Here is a 19801-nt window from a genome sequence, read left to right on the forward strand (position 1 = left end):
GGTCAATCATCCCCGTGGTAGATCTCACCGCTTTTACCAAGGTTTCTACTTCATCTAGGGGAAAACAGTGAACCCCCCTTTTCATCATCCAAGGACAAGGAGGGGTCTGATACATCTGAGCCTATGCCCCCGAAGGGGGCATCAGACAGGGAGTAAAATGTTTTGAGCTTCCCTCCTCCTAACCTAATCCCCATTTGAGAGACAAAGACACTTTTGACCTCCGTTTTGATTACGGATCTCAGTTCAGAGGTGAAGTCTGGGGTTTCCTCGCATATCACTTGTTCTATGCAAGAATGACAAAGCTTCTTATCCCAGGCCACAGGTAATGCTTTGTCGCACATGGGGCAACACCTATGCTTCATCTTTCCCAATCTCTTCCTTCCCTAATTAAAAAAAAAAAAAAAAAGAGGAAGAGAAGGGAACCACAATTACAATGGTGAACTTTAACGAAGATCACTCAACCATCAGACGCAGCTGCAGACTCCGGAGGAGGTGTCTTGTCCATCGTGCCCGAATTTTTGCTGCGCTGTGTTGAGTGGCTGCTAGACCGTCCACATCGTTTGCTTGTAGAAGGATATCTCTTAGCCTGCGTCTCTGGTTGTAGTGGCTGGTCGCTGTACACCATGATTCACAGGGACTGCATGCAGCAGGGAGCATCTGCACAATTTCCCTTCTTGAATTTGCCACCCAGCATTCACTTCCTGTCCATCCTTCCTCCTGCGGCCGCATCACCGAGGAGCACCTCAGCTGCGCATATGCTGGCCGGGAACCCAGAAGCCCCGCTTTACTTCCAGAGCGGCGGCCATCTTTATTGACCTTCAGGGCGTACGCTGCTTGCACGCGAGTTTCCTAGGAACCCAGAAGCCCTTGCCTCCTCTCCGGAGTGGCAACCGCACTTCCCCCCCCTCTCACCCTGCAAGATCTCTCGGTCCCAGCAGCGGCAGCCTTTGGCACTGCACCAGCCGTGGCAGAGGCTTCCCCGCTGCCAGAACCCAGACTGGCCAGCCCTGGATCTCTGACCTGCATCTTCTTTCAGGTACCGCAGAAAACCGCAGGTTCCCAGTCAGGGACAGGAAACCAACTGATGCAAGGGAGAGGTACCACCTTTTTATCTGTAGGTTTCCTGTCCCTGGAGGGTGGATCCCCTCTCTCTGTGGTGCTGTCATGGTCGATAGAAAAATATTTCTTCTTTATATAAAGTTTTTATTGTGTAAAAGCGCCAAAAAAACAAACCAAATGTGGTTACGCTGTAATTGTACTCACCCAAAGGATAGAGCTGCTTTATCAATTTTACAGCACACTCGTCCTGCAAAAAACAAGCCCTCACATGACTGTCAGCTTGTTTTTGCAAAAAAATTAAAAAAAAGCATCTTAGTGGATGACAGCAGTCAAACATAAAAAACCAATATAAATCTGGTATCGCTGTAATTGCAACGACCCGAAGAATAAAGTAGACTAATCACTTATACCGTACGAGGAACGGCGTAAAAAATAAAGCCAATTCTTCACCTGTTTTGTTCATTCTGCCGCTCAAAGATCGCAATTAGCCTAGGCGCACATTTATCCTGTGTTCTGTGCTGAACTCTTATGTAACACCCCAGGTAACCAGTTGTTACATTCACAGGGGTGTCTAACTCAGATGTTACTACAAAAACTTCCAAACACATGACAACATATTGGCAGTCCAGAATTGTTTAACCCCTTAACCCCTGGAGCTTTTTTCAGTTTTGCATTTTCGTTCCCCTCCTTCCCAGAGCCAAAACTTTATTTTTCCGTCAGTATGGCCATGTGAGTACTAGTCAGGGTTGGGTTATAAATAAAAAAAAATTAAAAAAAATCCCAATCTGACGATCCCCGAAGCAACATCAAATCCATTATCATCAAAAGCAAAGAACCACAACAACCCTGCCAAGAGGGCCACCCACCTAAACTCTCAGCCCGGGTAAGGAGGGCATTAATCAGAGGCAGCACAGAGACCAAAGGTAAATCCTGGAGGAGCTGCGGTGTTTCCAAGTAGAGACTGGAGTATCGGTCCATACTGCCACAATAAGCCGTACACTCCATAGAGGTGTCCTTTATGGAAGAGTGGGCAGAAAAAAAAAAAAGCTCAAAATTTAGGATCATAACACAATATGTCCATTCATGTACAAGTATTTTCAGGTTTGTAGTTACCAATTTATATCTCTTGCGTTTTACCAATATTAAGTAAAACTATTTTTTAGTTGACTAATAAAGGAATAATAAAACCATATAAGTATGTATTTTTTTTTTTTTTATAAAAGCTTTATTGTGTTCAGTCTCTGAATCCCTAACATCAACAATATAATTTATGATGCAACTGCAACAGCAAAATGAGGAAAAACAAAAAACAAAAAAACAAACAAAACATAACCAAACACAAAACAAAAAAACGTTAAACTTCACATGGTTACAGCAAATCTGACTGCCAGCAAGGCCTATCCTAAATATCTGCTCAGATTATCCCGTGCCGATGCATCGCTACTGCAGCTGCTGAGGATACTCATATGTAGTGACGGACAGTCTCCAGGTTAGATCACGAGATGAAACGTTTCATTCTTAAGAACTGACTGCTAGCCTTTAAGTGAAAGACATTGTGCAGCTGGATTGCCAATAACTGCCATTACCTACAAAAGTACCCAGTGGCCATGTGCTTGCACAGTGTATGGATGCAGATGGCAGAAATGGACTTTGTTCGTAGACTTGTTTGCAGATATTTAGGCTAGAACTTCAAAACTGAAGCATTACAGTGTCTTCATGTCAGTGGAAGTAGACTGTGGGCTGAACCAATATTCATCAAAATGCAGACTATTTACCATAATCCCTAATTACGAGTACAAGAATAATGGTTCATCCCAAAATGATGGCCTCCTCCACTATGTGTAGGTCAATGGCAGGTAACAGACCAACAGTATAACGGTCTAACACTGAATCAAGTCTGTTTAACAATATCTGGGCCCATTTCTCTTTAAAAAGAAAAAAAAAAGTCAAGTAAAATAAAATGGAGACTCAAAAGTATAGGCTCACTTAAAAAGAATACTTTATGTAAATAGGATTAAAGGCTTAAAAAGAAATGTGGAAAATAAGTATAGATTTGGAATATAAGGGGAGAATTAAAAAAAAATAAAAAAAATTCAGAACATTGCAGCACAGTAATCAGACTGTAGTCTGGACCGCCCCTGCATTACCTTATAAGGCTGTTCAGGGGTGGTCCAGACTACGGTTCAGCAACCAATGGAATATTTTTACTCAAGTATGGAACAGAAGATTAAAACAAAGCTAATTAACATATTAGTTTTATTTTTAAGCTTTCTTTTAAGTGAACCTATACTTTAAGAGAACAATATAAATTCAGAAAGTGATGAAGATACTAAACGCTGGACAACTGCAGAACTAAGAAAGCACACAAAGCAAAAGATATACTGTATGTATATATTTATATTTACATATGCGCGCACACACACACACAAAAGAGGGACAAGATCTTGAACCTTGCTTAAACTTCATGGGATATGTGGGAATTTTTTTTTTCTAGCTTTGGTCCGTAAGGCCAACTTTTATCAGACAGTGCAAGCGGCTTAACAGAACCCAAAGGCAACATGCATGGAATCAGGGAAGAAACATGCTGTCTGGGACCCAATCAGCATGTACTGCTTGTTTAAGGAGCACTCTTAATAAAAGATAGGAGGAACAAGAAAAAAAAACAAACAAAAAAAAACCTGAAGGAGAGTTATACCATACGGGAATAGAGGACCAAACAAGCTCTTAAAAAGTAAAGAACCTCTGCTTTTAATGGCTAACAAAGTCCTAGTGTTCTCCATGTTCTTTTTCTCTAAGATTAATACATTTTATTACACTGACGTTTGGAAGAGTTTGGCAATACTATATTGTTCTTTTAAAAAGATCTTTAAAAATCAAAGAAACAGTACAGTTAGTTTATCATACACTGCATATCCCCACAGAGAGGTCAACTAAAGGTTAAACACAGAAATCATGGACTGCTTTCTGCCACAGTTTATAGACACGCTGCGTTCTCGGTGACCATTCGTGTGGCTTTAGTATGCGGAGAACCAAGGTGGTCATTATTTCATTGCAACTGTGTAGAAACTGTAAGCTTTTTATATTAAATTTGCCAAATAATTCAAGTTCGTTGGTGGATTTTCTTTTTTGTTTTTTATTTAGTTTAATCCCTTCTGGGTTTTCGATTTCTTGGAGATCTTCTCATATCATCCTCCTAGAGTAAAAAGGAAAACAAAAAAATTAGGTATTTATCATAATTATCTGTGCTATGGGAAGAAAAACAGTACATCCATTACTACCCCAGTATAGGATTTTAAAGTAGTTAAGGGGATTTTGCATTACTAAATACAAATTCATTTTTTCTTTTACTATGAGCCAAAAAACTAAGGCCAGTATTTGCCAACTAGTTCGGCTACCTGCCTGTTCTATCTGAGGCTGGCTATCAGTGGTCACTGACCAATTCTGCTAGCGATACAGCTACTCCACACCAACAGAGCAGCTCTTACTCTTCCAGGCTGCTCTGTAGATTGGGCGTTACTGTCAACATCATGCTGATTGACCGACTACTTCCTGCAGTTATGCAGCAGGAAGCCGGCTGCCAATCAGCCTTACGTCAGCAGTCACGCATCGCCAACAGATGAGAGCGGAAGAGAAGCTGCTGCTCTGTTGACGTGATATCAGCAGAAACAGCCGACACCAGCAACAGCGGTCTGTGACTGTGCTGTGCAGAATAGACTGTAGTTAGTAACTACCTGCCTGTTAGTTCTCAGGCCCACAATAAAAAAAATATATATTTAGTCCTGGATAAAGACCTTTAATATCCCAAAAATGCTACACAATTTCACCATTTCCCAGGCATTTGACTCCGAGTAATTAAGAGTATAGAGGTTTATTGCTCTACAGCACATATTTATTGATTTTTCTCAATTATATAATGCCGTTAATTCCACAGCGCCTTAACATTATTACTAGGAATTTTATCTCTATAGTGGAATATGTTAGCCCTAAAGAAATAAATTATATTAGGATACATATGCATTTAGAGCGGACGAGACAATTGCTGCAAATTAGCAGTATTGCAGAACGAGAGGCAGCGCAGGGTAAATACGAGAGATGGTGTGAATCGACTTGAAGGACCCAAGTCCAGCGGCCACATCAGTAGTTTGTGGCTGCGAGACGGGGAAAGTCATGCAAACCCCTTTTATCTCCCATCATCAGCAGATCTTCCTTCGATTAACTGGCATGGCACAACATCACATGAGAACCGAGCCTCAACAATGACGTGACACCAAGCTGGCCAACCAGAATAGTAACCATGGATGCCATTAGGCAAGATGGTTCTCAGGGCTCCCATCTGGAAGCCGTAGACATGGTTGTTGATCCAATATACGCCTCTCTACGAAGTAGGATATCTCCTTAGAGCAACCAGCTGAGAATGAAATCTTTTGGGCTATGCTCAATGGAGGGAAAAGTACACAAATTAGTTACTTTCATTATGCAAGATCGCAGTCTTGCAAGAACCACCTAAAAGTGACATTATCTTATGGGTCAATGTCAGACAGTCATGTAGCAAAGTTCATTAATAGGTCACGTCTCAATGCGTAGTTTGCTCTTCTAGGTGGTACCAGCAAGATGGATGAAAAATGGCATGCTTTGCTTTGATGGATCATTGCGTAAGACTCTATACTCTCCTTTCACAGAGATTTGTTCTGAGGAGAACATGTTCCTTAAATACTTCAAAACGATTCTATTCTGTAATTTCCTCACTTATAAAATTTCACAGTGCTTTACAGATATCATCGCTGCCCCCATTGGGCCTATCAATGTCTTTGGCGTATGGGAGGAAACCCACACAAACATGGGGAGAACAAATTCCTTGCGGATGTTGATCTTGGTGGGTTTTAAACCCAGGACCCCAGCGCTGCAAAGCGACAGTGCTAACCACTAAGTCACCGTGCACAGTAAGGTCTGAGCCACTATATTAATGTCCATGTGACCAAGAGGAAGTACAAATCTAATATTAGGCTTTGAGGCCAGTGTGAAAATTGCAAGAGTTGTCATTTTCAATAATATATTCATGGCACGGTTGGGCAAGCATAGTAAAGGAGAATGTAAAACCACTTTCAAAGATGTTGTCCACTACACTGACAACCCCATCACATTTGCCCCTATAAAATAATCTATAATCACCTCTTGGTCCAGCGCTGTCTTCACTCGCTCACATGACAATGTTACGTGAACCCTGCACCCAATCAGCTCAGTCTTTACTCTTCCCTCCTTTGGATGTATAAGACATTAACCCCTTCCCGACCTGTGACAGTGTATGAGTCATGAAAGTCGGTGCCAATCCGACCTGTGACGCATATGCTGTGTCACCGAATGATCTCGTCCCTGCAGGTCGGGTGAAAGGGTTAACTAATTTCACCCGACCTACAGGGACAGGGGTGTGGTACTTCAGCCCAGGGGGGTGGCTTTGCCCTCCCAGTAGCTACGATCGCTCTGATTGGCTGTTTCACTTTCAACAGCCAAATAGAGCAATTTGTAATATTTCACCTATGAAACGTGGTGAAATATTACAATCCAGCCATGGCCGATGCTGCAATATCATCGGCCATTACTGGAAACCCTGATCTGCCCCCGCCACTGATCTCCTCCCCAGTCCTCTGTCCTGTAATGTGCTCCGCTCCCCTCTGTCCTCCTGTCCGCTCCCCCCATGCTCCGATCCCACCCCCCATACTTACCAAGCTCCGGTGTCCCTCCCAGTGTCAGTCTGTCTTCTCCATGGGCGCCATCTTCCAAAATGGCGGCCGCACTGTGCATGCATCTGCTGGCCGGCCGATTCATTCCAGGTACCATTTTGATCACAGTGATGAAACCTATCACAGTGATCAAAAAAAAAAAAAAAAAAAGTAAATGAACCCCCCCCCCCCCCCCTTTATCACCCCCATAGGTAGAGACAATAATAAAATAAAGAAAATATATTTACTTTTGGGTTAGAACTAGGGTCAGGGTTAGAACTAGGGTCAGGGTTAGAACTAGGGTCAGGGTTAGAACCAGGGTCAGGGTTAGAACCAGGGTCAGGGTTAGAACCAGGGTCAGGGTTAGAACTAGGGTCAGGGTTAGAACTAGGGTCAGGGTTAGAACTAGGGTCAGGGTTAGAACTAGGGTCAGGGTTAGAACTAGGGTCAGGGTTAGAACTAGGGTCAAGGTTAGAACTAGGGTCAGGGTTAGAACTAGGGTCAGGGTTAGGCTATGTGCACACGGTGCGGATTTGGCTGCGGATCCGCAGCGGATTGGCCGCTGCAGATTCGTAGCAGTTTTCCATCAGGTTTACAGTACCATGTAAACCTATGGAAAATCAAATCTGCTGTGCCCATGGTGCGGAAAATACCACACGGAAACACTGCGTTGTATTTTCCGCAGCATGTCAATTCTTTGTGCGGATTCCGCAGCGTTTTACACCTGTTCCTCAATAGGAATCCGCAGGTGAAATCCGCAAGTAAAACGCTGGAAATCCGCGGTAAATCCGCAGGTAAAACGCAGTGCCTTTTTACCTGGGATTTTTCAAAAATGGTGCGGAAAAATCTCACACGAATCCGCAACGTGGGCACATAGGGTTAGGGTTGGAATTAGGGTTAGGGTTGGAATTGGGGTTGGAATTAGGGTTAAGATTAGGCTTGCGGTTAGGGTTATGGGTGTGTTGGGGTTAGGGTTGTGATTAGGGTTATGGCTAGAGTTGGGATTAGGGTTAGGGGTGTGTTGGGGTTAGTGTTGGAGTTAGAATTGAGGGGTTTCCAATGTTTAGGCACCTCAGGGGTCTCCAAACGTAACATGGCGCCGCCATTGATTCCAGCCAATCTTGCGTTCAAAAAGTCAAATGGTGCTCCCTCCCTCCCGAGCCCCGACGTGTGCCCAAACAGTGGTTTACCAACAACTTTTGGGGTCCAATTTCTCTTGTTACCCTTGTGAAAATAAAAAATTGCTTGCTAAAACAATTTTTGAGGAAAAAAATGATTTTTTATTTTCACGGCTCTACGTTATAAATTTCTGTGAAGCACTTGGGGGTTCAAAGTGCTCACCACATATCTAGGATTAGTTCCTTGGGGGGGGGTTAGTTTCCAAAATGGGGTCACTTGTGAGGGATTCTCCTGTTTAGGCACATCAGCGGCTCTGCAAATGCAACGTGACGCCCGCAGACCATTCCATCAAAGTCTGCATTTCAAAACGTCACTACTTCCCATCCGAGCTCTGCCATGCGCCCAAACAGTGGTCCCCCCCCCACATATGGGGTATCAGCGTACTCTTGTGAAAATAAAAAACTGCTTGCTAAAACAACTTTTGAGGAAAGAAAAATGATTTTTTATTTTCACGGCTCTGCGTTATAAACTTCTGTGAAGCACTTGGGGGTTAAAAGTGGTCACCGCACATCTAGATTAGTTCCTTGGGAGGACTAGTTTCCAAAATGGGGTCACATGTGGGGGAGCTCCAATGTTTAGGCACAGGAGCTCTCCAAACGCGACATGGTGTCCGCTAACGATTGGAGGTAATTTTGCATTCAAAGAGTCAAATGGCACTCCTTCCCTTCTGAGCCCTGCCATGTGACCAAACAGTGGTTTACCCCCACATGTGAGGTATCGGTGTACTCAGGAGAAATTGCCCAACACATTTTAGGATCCATTTTATCCTGTTGCCCATGTGAAAATGAAAAAATTGAGGCTAAAAGAAATTGTGAAAAAAAGTACTTTTTCATTTTTATGGATCAATTTCTGAAGCACCTGGGGGTTCAAAGTGCTCACTATGCATCTAGATAAGCTCCTTGGGGGGGGGGGGGTGTCTAGTTTCCAAAATGGGGTCACTTGTGGTGTCCGCTAACTATTGGAGCCAATTTTTCATTGACAAAGTCAAATGGCGCTCCTTCCCTTCCGAGCCCTGTCGTGCGCTCAAACAGTGGGGTATCGGCGTACTCAGGACAAAATGTACAATAACTTTTGGAGTTCACTTTCTCCTTTTACCCTTGGGAAAATAAAAAAAATTTGTTGCTAAAAGATCATTTTTGTGACTAAAAAGTTAAATGTTCATGTTTTCCTTCCATGTTGCTTCTGCTGCTGTGAAGCACCTGAAGGGTTAATAAACTTCTTGAATGTGGTTTTGAGCACCTTGAGGGGTGCAGTTTTTAGAATGGTGTAACTTTTGGGTATTTTCAGCCATATAGACCCCTCAAACTGACTTCAAATGTGAGGTGGTCCCTAAAAAAGTGGTTTGGGAAATTTCGTTGTAAAAATGAGAAATCGCTGATCAAATTTTAACCCTTATAACTTCCTAGCAAAAAACAAATATTTGTTTCCAAAATTGTGCTGATGTAAAGTAAACAAGTGGGTAATGTTATTTATTAACTATTTTGTGTCACATAACTCCCTGGTTTAACAGAATAAAAATTCATAATTTGAAAATTGCAACCTAAATTTACCACCAACATGAAGCCCAATAGGTCACGAAAAAAACAATCTCAGAACCGCTAGGATCCGTTGAAGCGTTCCTGAGTTATTGCCTCAAAGGGACACTGGTCAGAATTGCAAAAAACGGCCAGGTCATTAAGGTCAAAATAGGCTGGATTATGAAGGGGTTAAGAGTATGTGAGTGGCCAGTCACAGATCTTACTTCTTTATGTCTGATTTGTCCGAAGGTGGTGAGAATGAAGCCAGTCCTGATTATTATGTTACGTGAGCCCTGGGACAGCTAGTACTTGCAATGCTGGACCGGCACCAGAGGCAAATGTTATTTTATGGAGACAAACATGCTGATTGAGAAGGGCTTGCCTGAGTACTATGACAACCCCATTAACGACATGTTCCCACTGTGCAAAAATCACAGCGGACCTTCTGCTGCAAATTTGCTTGCACAAAATTGTCTGTACAGCAGCAGGAAAGGGCAAGACATTAAAAAAAAAAAAATCATGCACATACTGCAAAATATCTGCAGCATAAATTGGCAGGAGCTGTGGATTTATGATACCGCTTGTCAATTTATGCTTCAGATATAGGTGAAAGCTTCCCCCTTTGCTATGAAAAGTCATAAGTGGGGCTTCCTGCTCAGTTTTCACAACAATATCCGCAGTGGTAAATCCTTTTCAGCAAAGGAAAAACTCCAGTAACATCCTAGCACTTCGGGATAAAGTGACACCAACCTATTCCAGTGATTGTCACTTTCTTCTTTGCAAAGACATTTGGACGGTTCATTCCGCATATTACCCTTCTGCACAAGGGATATAGTAAGGCTTCTTTCACACTAGCGTCGGGCCGAGGTTACCGACGCTAGCGTTGTAAGCGCCGCACAACGGGTGCAGCGGATGCAGATTTTCATCGCATCCGCTGCCCCATTGTGAGGTGCGGGGGAAGGAGTTCTGGCCGAGCATGCGCGGTCGGAAAAAGCGGTCCGTCGGCAGCAAAAAACATTACATGTAGCTTTTTTTGTGCCGACGGTCCGCCAAAGCACGACGCATCCGTCGCACGACGGATGCGACGTGTGGCAATCCGTCGCAATCCGTCGTCAATACAAGTCTATGGGGAAAAAACTTTTGCAGGATGCGTTTTTTCTGCAAAACGACGCATTGTGACGGATTGCAGTTAACGCTAGTGTGAAAGTAGCCTTAGATACATAAGCAGAAGCGTCTGCCCCAATAGCGGATTTACCATCAGGACACTTGTCTGCCTAGGAGGAACCATATTTCGTTTTGCACAGCTGTCTACAACTTGTGGCATTTCAGTCGTTGCGACATGACAAACAAACCTGTCGTCTTACGTTATGACTTGTCAGCCATATTTACCACATTAGTCATTGGCTTTCTTCTCCATACAGCTCATTGGGAACCAAAAGTGGTGAAACGTTAACAATAAAAAGGTAAATGCCCTAATATAAAGCAAGATTTGTATTAAACATTCATATAATGGGGTAGATTGCTATGGCTTACCTGAGGTTTGTCTTCGTTCTCTTGCTCATCATCTTCCTCCACCTCCTCTTCTTCATTACTTCCATGTCCAGCATCTCCCTCACCTTCTTCAGGTGCTAAAAAAAAGCATATGTGAAAAAAAACAAAAAAACAAAAACAAAAAACACTAAAACATGAACCACACAGGACACAAAGCTATAGCATTTCAAGCCATATGAACGCTTCATTTGTTGACAAATCTGTACCAGAAACTATTAATCCTGCAGATTCAGACCAACACAGCAGTAAAGGTCTGTAACATGTTTAAGGGTATGTGCACACGTTGCGGTTTTTGCTGCGGATCCGCAGCAGATTTCCATGTGGTGTACAGTACAATGTTAACCTATGGAAAACAAAAACCGCTGTGCACATGCTTCGGAAAAAAAACGCGCGAAAACGCTGCGGTTTATTTTCCGCAGCATGTCAATTCTTTGTGCGGAATCCGCTGCGGTTTGGCACCTGCTCCATATTAAAAATCCGCAGGTGTCAAACCGCAATGGAAGCCGCACAAAAAAAACGCGATAAATCAGCAGTACTTTTTGCACTGCGGATTTAATCTAATCCGCTGCGGAAAATTCTGCAAGCAGCAAAATTTGCTGCTGTGCGGGAGATTCCTCCCGCACGGCAACAGTTAACAGCCGCCAGCCAATCACAGACCGGCAGCTGATGTCAGCTGGCACGTCGCCAGTGTATGACGTCACTGTAATACGCTGGAACGAAGGTCCGAGCCTCAGATGCATCGAGTGGAGGACAACGCTGGATCTTGGCCAGATAAGGAGAAACTTTTAAATTTTTTTGCAAAGCCACGGAATGGGGCATACAGTATTATACACAATGGGGTGCATTATACCGCTATGTGGGTGCACTATACGCTATGGGGCTGCATTATACCACTATATATGATTATAGGATGCATTATACTATTATGGATGACTATGGGGGCAGTATGGAGAGACAGGAGGCAGAATGGGTGGACACGTAGGGTCCAGAATGTGGGATATTATTACTATAGGGGATAATTAAAGGATTATATTTTTGAGGATACTGTCTTCAGGGTGGGGGAGGAGAGGTCCTATTACTGTCGAGGGCGACACAGTCGCTTTTTTCTTCATCTGGCGTAGTGTAGAGGTTGGGGAAATATTTGGGAATGTACTCTAGATAACTTATTTTCTGCAGAGACTAGTCCTGGCTGCAAGTGATTGTTGTCTGAATTGGATGAAGAAGAAAAGCGAAGATGAAGAAATTCAACTAGAGACGTCACTGGTGAGTCAGTCTGTTACCTGTACACTTACACTATATACTGTATACTATATAGAGAGCTCCTGTTTATAATGTCACTAGTGATCACTGTATTACCTGTACACTATATACAGCGTTCGTGTGTATAATGTCAATGGTGATCCCTTTATTACCTGTACACTGACACTATATGTATACAGAGCTTCTACATATGTCTCCGGTGATCCCTGCATTACCTGCACACTGACACTATACACTGTATAGTGTATACAGAGCTCCTGCGTATAACGTCACCGGTGATCACTATTACCTGTACAAGAACATTGTATACGAAGTACAGATTTCCTGTGTATAATGGCATTGGTATTGTGTTTTTTTTTTTTTTAAATTAATGATCAGTATTGTAGTATCCAGTCACTAAATGGTGGTAAAATGTGATTTGGTCATGGTGTGGTGGTATTTGTTCCTTGTGTATGGTATTATTGGTCACCATGTGGTGGTAATATGTGATTCAGTCATGTTGCGGTGGTATTTTTCCGTTGTATGTGATATTAGTAGTGATGAGCGAGTGTACTCGCTGCTCGGGTGACCTCCAAGTATTTATTAGTATCCGGAGATTAAGTTTTCATCGCGGCAGCTGAATGATTTACCGCTATTAGCCAACTTGATTACATGTGAGGATTCCCTAGCAACCAGGCAACCCCCACATGTACTCAGCCTGGCTAATAGTTGTAAATCATTCAGCTGAGGCGATGAAAACTTAATCTCCGAACACTAAAATACTCGGAGGCCACCCAAGCGTGCTCAGGAAATCTCGAGTAACGAGTTCACTCACTCATCACTAATTATTAGTCACTTTAAAAATTGAAAAATAAACATTTCTTAAAATATCCAATACAATTTAGGTATATTTTTATTTATTTGGTTAGAGTAGGGTAGGGCCTGGCCAAAACAAAAGCTACTGGCTATGTAAGTGATCTGGTGATGGGAACTGTATATGTGTGATTAGTGAGGATGTGGTGCGGAAGAGGAGTTTTTCCAAGAGAGGGTGGTGGGACTGTGGAAGGTTCGAGGGGTGGAGGCGTGACTAGGGTGGAGCTTGGGCGGAGTTTAAAGGAGCCCCAAAAATTTTGCAGTATAGGGCCCAGAAATTCCTAGTGGCAGCCCTGGTCAGAAATTTGGCGTACAGACTCCACAGCCCTGCTCAAAACACAACAGAGTAGAAATCTTTCAAGAATATTCTCAAGTTGTCTCTGGATCACTTAAGAGCTCTGCAGCATCCTTACTTCCTGGTTTCGAGCAGGACAGGTTCTCCTCCTTGAGCAGGACAGCTCTGGTAATAGCTGAACTGTAATATTAGTAGAACTATAAAGATCAGCACAAGTTCTGCTATAACATTCAGCTGTTCTGGAGTCCACACGGATAGGCAATGTAACAAGCAAAGGGCTTCACAGTAGATATCAGACCTACTCAAAGCTGTGGGGCAGGTGATTTACAACTGCATGTATTCAGAAGATGAAAGGGAAAAAGCTGTCTGAGGAGATAACTACTGTACAATTTAATGAGCTGGAGAAAACTGACTGGGATGTTAAGAGTTAAGGCTAGGTTCACATTGCGTTAGTGCAATCCGTTTAGCGGATACGCTAACGGATCGCGCTAACGCAATGTCCAAAAAGGGATTGCGTTTGGCAATCCCGATCTGCGCTAGCGAAGAACGGACCCTGAACGCTGCAAGCAGCGTTCGAGGTCTGTCCGAAAATAACGGCACATCGCTGACGCATGCCAGAAATGGCATACGTTAGCGATCCGTTAGAACATTGCAGTCAATGGGTGCGCTAACGGATCCGTTACATAGCGTTAATTGCGACAATTTCGCCATGTAACGGATTCCGTTAGCGGACACCCACTAACACAATGTGAACCAAGCCTAACTCCTCCTGGATTGCTCACTTTTAGGCCGGGATCACACATGCGAGAAACACGTCCGTGTCTCGCATGTGAAAACCAAGCTATGGTGCCGGCACTTGGGAGCGGAGCGTGCAGCTCCATGTGTTGCTATGCAGCCGCACGCTCCGCTCTGGAGTGCCGGCGCCACAGCTTGGTTTTCACATGCGAGACACGGACGTGTTTCTCGCATGTGTGATCCCAGCCTTAGCCAGAGTCTGGAGGCCAGTCTCCTTGGAAATGAGATGTACACTATGAAAGATAAAGGCTTCCATTGCAGGAGAACAGTAGATAGAAAAAGCAAGTCAATTGCAAACTTGCTGATTTTCTTGCTAATTAGCAATTTAACAACTTGAGAAGACCCCTTTAATTATGATGTCCCCTTGTGTAAAAGTGTCTGCAACTTACAAACCTTTTGGATCAAAAAATAGAGTCTGCATAATACCCAGATATTTAATGACAAATGAGAAAAACACTATTAACCTCAAAACCGCATGTGGAATTTACTGCAACACCCACCCTTGGTCAGAACTGTAAAGGTTAGGGCTGTCAAATAAGAAATTTTATCCCAGTCTGCATGAGACTGTTCCTTGAGCATAAAATTAATTAGAAAGTCAGAGAATTTGTATGAACATTACTCATAAAAGTCAAAAGGGATAAATATGTCTTTTTTGGCCCTATAAGGCCCGATATCAGGTGGGCACAAAAGTCTTAAGAGGAATCCACTGCTGGGTTGGGATTAGCCAAAAGTCAAGATATTAAGAAAGGGAATCAAAATAGGCAAACAATGCAATAGCAATTTTTTGCAAGAAGAATCAAATTTCTGTTTTTGTCATCGAAAAGACAAACCTTAACAGATCCAATTAGAAGTGTATGATATCTGTTTGGGCAATGGCTGGATCAGACTTTCACTAGAAACCAAGTCACTTAGCAACATGCAGTAACGTGCGCTTTTTGATACAGATTTATTTTCAAGGAGATAAGACTATAAAACAGGACAGACTGACAATATAAAACTCACATCAAGAAGAAACTGCAAAAACAAAAGACCATGTAACTTACCCTGCTCCTCCTCTTGCTCCTCTGCAGCTTCATCTTCACCCTCCTTGTTGGCTTCTTTTTCCTCTTCTTCCGCTTCCTCCTCTTCCTTTACATCAGGCTGTGGAGCATCAGTCTTTTTGTGGCTTGCCTCCGATGTCTGCTTCTGTGCAAAAAAAAAAACCATGTAAATACCTGTCTGATATATTAGATACCACCTTACTTTATAGAGCGAAAAAGGTCTACAATTTATATAAATTTAAAGATTATGACCCCAATTCAATGCTCGTGTTGATGACAAGGCGCACTGGAGCCAGACACTCCTGATCCTGTAAGAGGCACATCCCTCCGAATGATTCAGGACAATGGGCGTGTAGCGTCCAGTCTCTGCTGGAGTAAGATTTATGGCCATTTATGACAGTCCTATAGGGACTGCACACCGTCACTCCACTCTGATGGGGATAAAAGAGCCCAGATTTGGAGATCGATGAGAATCCCAGTAGTTGGACTTTCAATAATCTAGGCATTATCACCTATCCAGTAGGTGGTTGATAAAGAGATCTCCTGATATATGTGTACCTGTGAGTGTGTATACACAAGTGATCTTATTGTATAGCCATTTAACACATACCTTGCCCGAGCAGCAGAACAGAATCACCAGGAAGACTGGCAGGGCCACGGTCAGAATGTAGACTATCCAGAGCCATGGTCGTTCTTCAGCTGCAGACATCATTTTCTCAACCACGCTGGGCTGAAAATAAAATATATAACTCAAATCATGGGGAAGAATCCATATAGTAATGTTTCTCATATTTACCATTCAATTCAAATTTGCCATTAAAGGATTGTTCAGGACTAGAAAGACCTTTCCATAAGTTGTGCGCGGTACGGCATCATAGCCTTATTCTCTTTGATGGAGCCACATTCAGAAGCAAGACCACATTACTTTCTTACCTCTGCGGCACCATCGGCAGCTTTCTTCAGACCCCATCCATCATTTCCCCATTCATCAGCCACAACCCGATCGGAGCAGATAATAAAGTTGTCAAAGAAAATATCAGAAGTCATGGACCACAATTCCAGACCCATAGCGAAGAATGGAGTCATCCTGAATGGTTCAAGGTCCTCAAAGAAATCAGGATTGGAGATTTTGCGTGGTTTCCAGATGCCCTGCAACAAGAAGTGACAAGGTTGGTCTGTGGCTCATGTCTCCCGAGCTTTCTGCAGCTGAACTTTACAAGGCAATCACAGCAGATGGTATTTTGTGACCGGGGTCTTAGAACCGGCTGCAATCACGGTAACCCCTGCATGACAGTAAGAATTACAAGAACTTCTATACCTGGTAATTGGGGTTATCAATCATAGGTGCCTTCCATTTTCCTTTGTAGTTGGGGTTGTCAATTGTTGGCCTCTGCCAGGCTCCACAACCAGGGGCAGATGCACATTTGGGGTTTGATACCTGTGGTGCTTCCCATTCCCCATCCATATCTTCATCCCTATTGCAATAAAATATAACATTTTAATATAAAAAAAAAAAAAAAAAGTAAAAAACTTCCCAAAATGTATGTTGCTAGAGACACGATGTACACACCAGTCTTCAGGCTTCTCTGCATCGGGGTCAGCAATGTACTCGGGCTCATCATCCAGCCAGCCTTCTGGTTTCACTGCATTTTCATCAGGGATCTTTGCTGGAGCATCTTCATCCCTAGGTCAAAACATACAAGTAATTTTTTTGTGTTTTTTTAACAAGCTCAGCGCTGATGGACTGATAGAGATTAATCTTACTGAGGGATTTTGCTACCCTACTTCCTATAAACTAGGTTTACTCCAACACAACAAATTAAAATGAACGCGCCTCGAGGTGGAGGTCGCTGCTCCATCCATCACCACCAGTAGGTCTCTTCATTGCATTTCATTATTTCTGAATATAGCCATTAGCCTTCTTCTGATATATGGTACTTTATTGTTTATTGGACCATCTACTTCATACACTGACAAAGCATCAGATCAGAGCATTTTATGGCTATTAGATCTTCTAGATCTGGTACATTATAGGTCTTCCCGAGCGACACAGTTACTCTGCATATACTCTCTCTGACATGTTTGTTTTGTTTCTTCTGCAATATAATAAAGGTATAAATCTAAATCTCTCTGCAGTGATATACACTTTAGATTATAAAGCATTGTGAATTGTTAGTTTGCCTTAAACAGCCTCAGTGCTGTGATTTGAATACATGCCAACTAGAAGTGCGCAGCTTTGGACAATACAAGTCTAGTTGGAATGTGGGCGGAAGTATGCAAATCACATACGTGGGGCGGGGTCACATGACCGCCTGCTTTGGAAAATCCTCAACACACAGTACACATGCTGTGAACATACACAAGATTGCAATCAGAGTGACTGCAGACTTGTACCCAAAGGCTGGACAACCCCTTTAAATAGACTAAAAAGGGCCCAGTGCCATCATGTGTGTATTGTCATCATTTACCAGTCATCAGGCTTCACAGCATCAGGATCAGGTATTTTTGGTTTCTCATCCCAATCATCAGGTTTCCGGTCATCGGGATCCTCAATTTCACTGGGTGGGTTGACGGGGGGATTCACATCATTGAGTAGGTTGCCGCTGTTTACAACATTTTGGTCCACCAGGATTTCAAAAGAGTTGTCTGGATTCAAAACTGCATAGAAAAGAATAAAGAGACCATGTTAAGTCTTCGCATCACAAACGGCGTGTAGTGCTAAACCATTAAGGGGATATTCCCTTTACTACTTCTGGTTTACCCACAGGACATGACAAACGCAGACAGGAGTCATCTGTCTCCTCTCGGGGGGATGCTAGCTGGTTTCCCCATGTAAGTGAATGATTATGAGGCCACGTGTATTAGGATCTATTCACAGAGTGCTTGCAGGATACATTGGAGATTTACATCAGGAGGAAAATGCTGAACGATGCTACTGTATATGTTAACCAGTTCAAGACTGGGCCATTTACTCCCCTCACCGACCCGGCACATTCTTGTTTTTTTCTCTTAAGTGTTGGTTTAAAGAGCTGTAAAAATTATCATTCAATTATTTATTATACATTTTTATTGCGCCATTTATTCCATGGCGCTTTACATGTGAATACGGGGCAAATAGACAAATACATTAAACATGAGCAGATAACAAGGCACACGAGTACATAAGGAGGGAGGACCCTGCCCGCGAGGGCTCACAGTCTGCAGGGGGTGGGTGAGGATACACTAGGAGAGGGAAGAGCTGGCTGTGCGGCTGTTCAGTAGGTTGAGGATCACTGCAGGTTATAGGCTTGTCGGAAGAGATGAGTCTTCAGGTTCTTTTTGAAGGTTTCTATGGTAGGCGCGAGTCTGATGTGTTGGGGTAGAGAGTTCCAGAGTATGGGGGAAGCACGGGAGAAGTCTTGGATGCGGTTATGGGAAGAAGAGATGAGAGGGGAGTAGAGAAGAAGGTCTTGGGAGGATCGGAGGTTGCGTGTAGGTAGGTACCGGGAGACCATGTCACAGATGTATGGAGGAGACAGGTTGTGGATGGCTTTGTATGTCAATGTGAGGGTTTTGAACTGGAGTCTCTGGGCGATAGGAAGCCAGTGAAGGGCTTGACACAGGGGAGAGGCTGGGGAATAGCGGGGGGGACAGGTGGATTAGTCGGGCAGCAGAGTGTAGGATGGATTGGAGTGGTGCCAAAGTGCTAGAGGGGAGTCCAGAGAGTAGGAGGTTGCAGTAGTCGAGGCGGGAGATAAGAGCATGGACTAGCGTTTTTGCAGTGTTGCGGTCAAGGAAAGCACGGATCCGGGAAATATTTTTGAGTTTGAGACGACAGGAGGAGGCAAGGGCTTGGATATGTGGCTTGAAAGAGAGGGCAGAGTCGAGGATCACCCCGAGGCACCGGGCGTGTGGGACTGGGGATAGTGAGCAGCCATTGACATTGATGGATAGGTCTGGTGGAGGGGTAGAGTGAGATGGGGGAAAGATGATGAATTCGGTTTTGTCCATGTTCAGTTGTAGAAAGCGAGCAGAAAAGGCTGAAATGGCAGACAGACAGTGAGGGATTTTGGTAAGCAAGGAGGAGAGGTCAGGTCCGGAGAGGTAGATCTGCGTGTCATCAGCGTAGAGATGGTACTGCAAACCGTGGGATTCTATGAGCTGTCCCAGGCCGAAAGTGTAGATGGAGAAGAGTAGGGGTCCTAAAACAGAGCCTTGAGGAACACCGACTGACAAGGGGCGAAGTGAGGAGGTGGTGTGGGGGAGGGAGACACTGAATGTTCGGTCTGTCAGATATGACGAGATCCAGGAAAGGGCCAAGTCTGTGATGCCAAGGGTTGAGAGGATTTGTAGCAAAAGGGAGTGGTCTACAGCATGGGTCCCCAACATGTCATGTTTTCAGGATTTCCTTAGTCTTGCCCAGGTAATAATTGCATCACCTGTGCAATGCAAAGGAAATCCTGAAAACATGACCTGTTGGTGGGCCTTGAGGACTGGAGTTGGGGACCCCTGGTCTACAGTGTCAAAGGCAGAAGACAGGTCCAGGAGAAGGAGGAC

The 19801-nt window shown here is 43.7% G+C and overlaps 1 protein-coding gene across 2 annotated transcripts in view; it reads right to left on the reverse strand.

The window, feature by feature from the left end:
* Positions 1 to 2261: 2261 nt before the first annotated feature.
* CANX (calnexin) overlaps positions 2262 to 19801 on the reverse strand; it is a 53960-nt gene continuing 36420 nt past the window's right edge. Inside the window, exons 8-15 of one of the 2 annotated variants that reach the window (XM_069763609.1) lie at positions 17734 to 17923; positions 16836 to 16949; positions 16584 to 16740; positions 16199 to 16414; positions 15876 to 15995; positions 15269 to 15407; positions 11006 to 11100; positions 2262 to 4252 (exon numbers count right to left, since the gene is read on the reverse strand). In XM_069763609.1, coding sequence (XP_069619710.1) covers positions 4202 to 4252; positions 11006 to 11100; positions 15269 to 15407; positions 15876 to 15995; positions 16199 to 16414; positions 16584 to 16740; positions 16836 to 16949; positions 17734 to 17923 — 1082 coding nt within the window. In that variant the 3' untranslated portion in view covers positions 2262 to 4201. Of the gene's footprint in view, positions 4253 to 11005; positions 11101 to 15268; positions 15411 to 15875; positions 15996 to 16198; positions 16415 to 16583; positions 16741 to 16835; positions 16950 to 17733; positions 17924 to 19801 lie in introns of both variants that reach the window. The other variant, XM_069763608.1, reaches the window with a different exon arrangement.

The sequence above is a fragment of the Ranitomeya imitator genome, chromosome 4 (genome assembly GCF_032444005.1).
Source record: "Ranitomeya imitator isolate aRanImi1 chromosome 4, aRanImi1.pri, whole genome shotgun sequence".
NCBI classification, from domain to species: domain Eukaryota; kingdom Metazoa; phylum Chordata; class Amphibia; order Anura; family Dendrobatidae; genus Ranitomeya; species Ranitomeya imitator.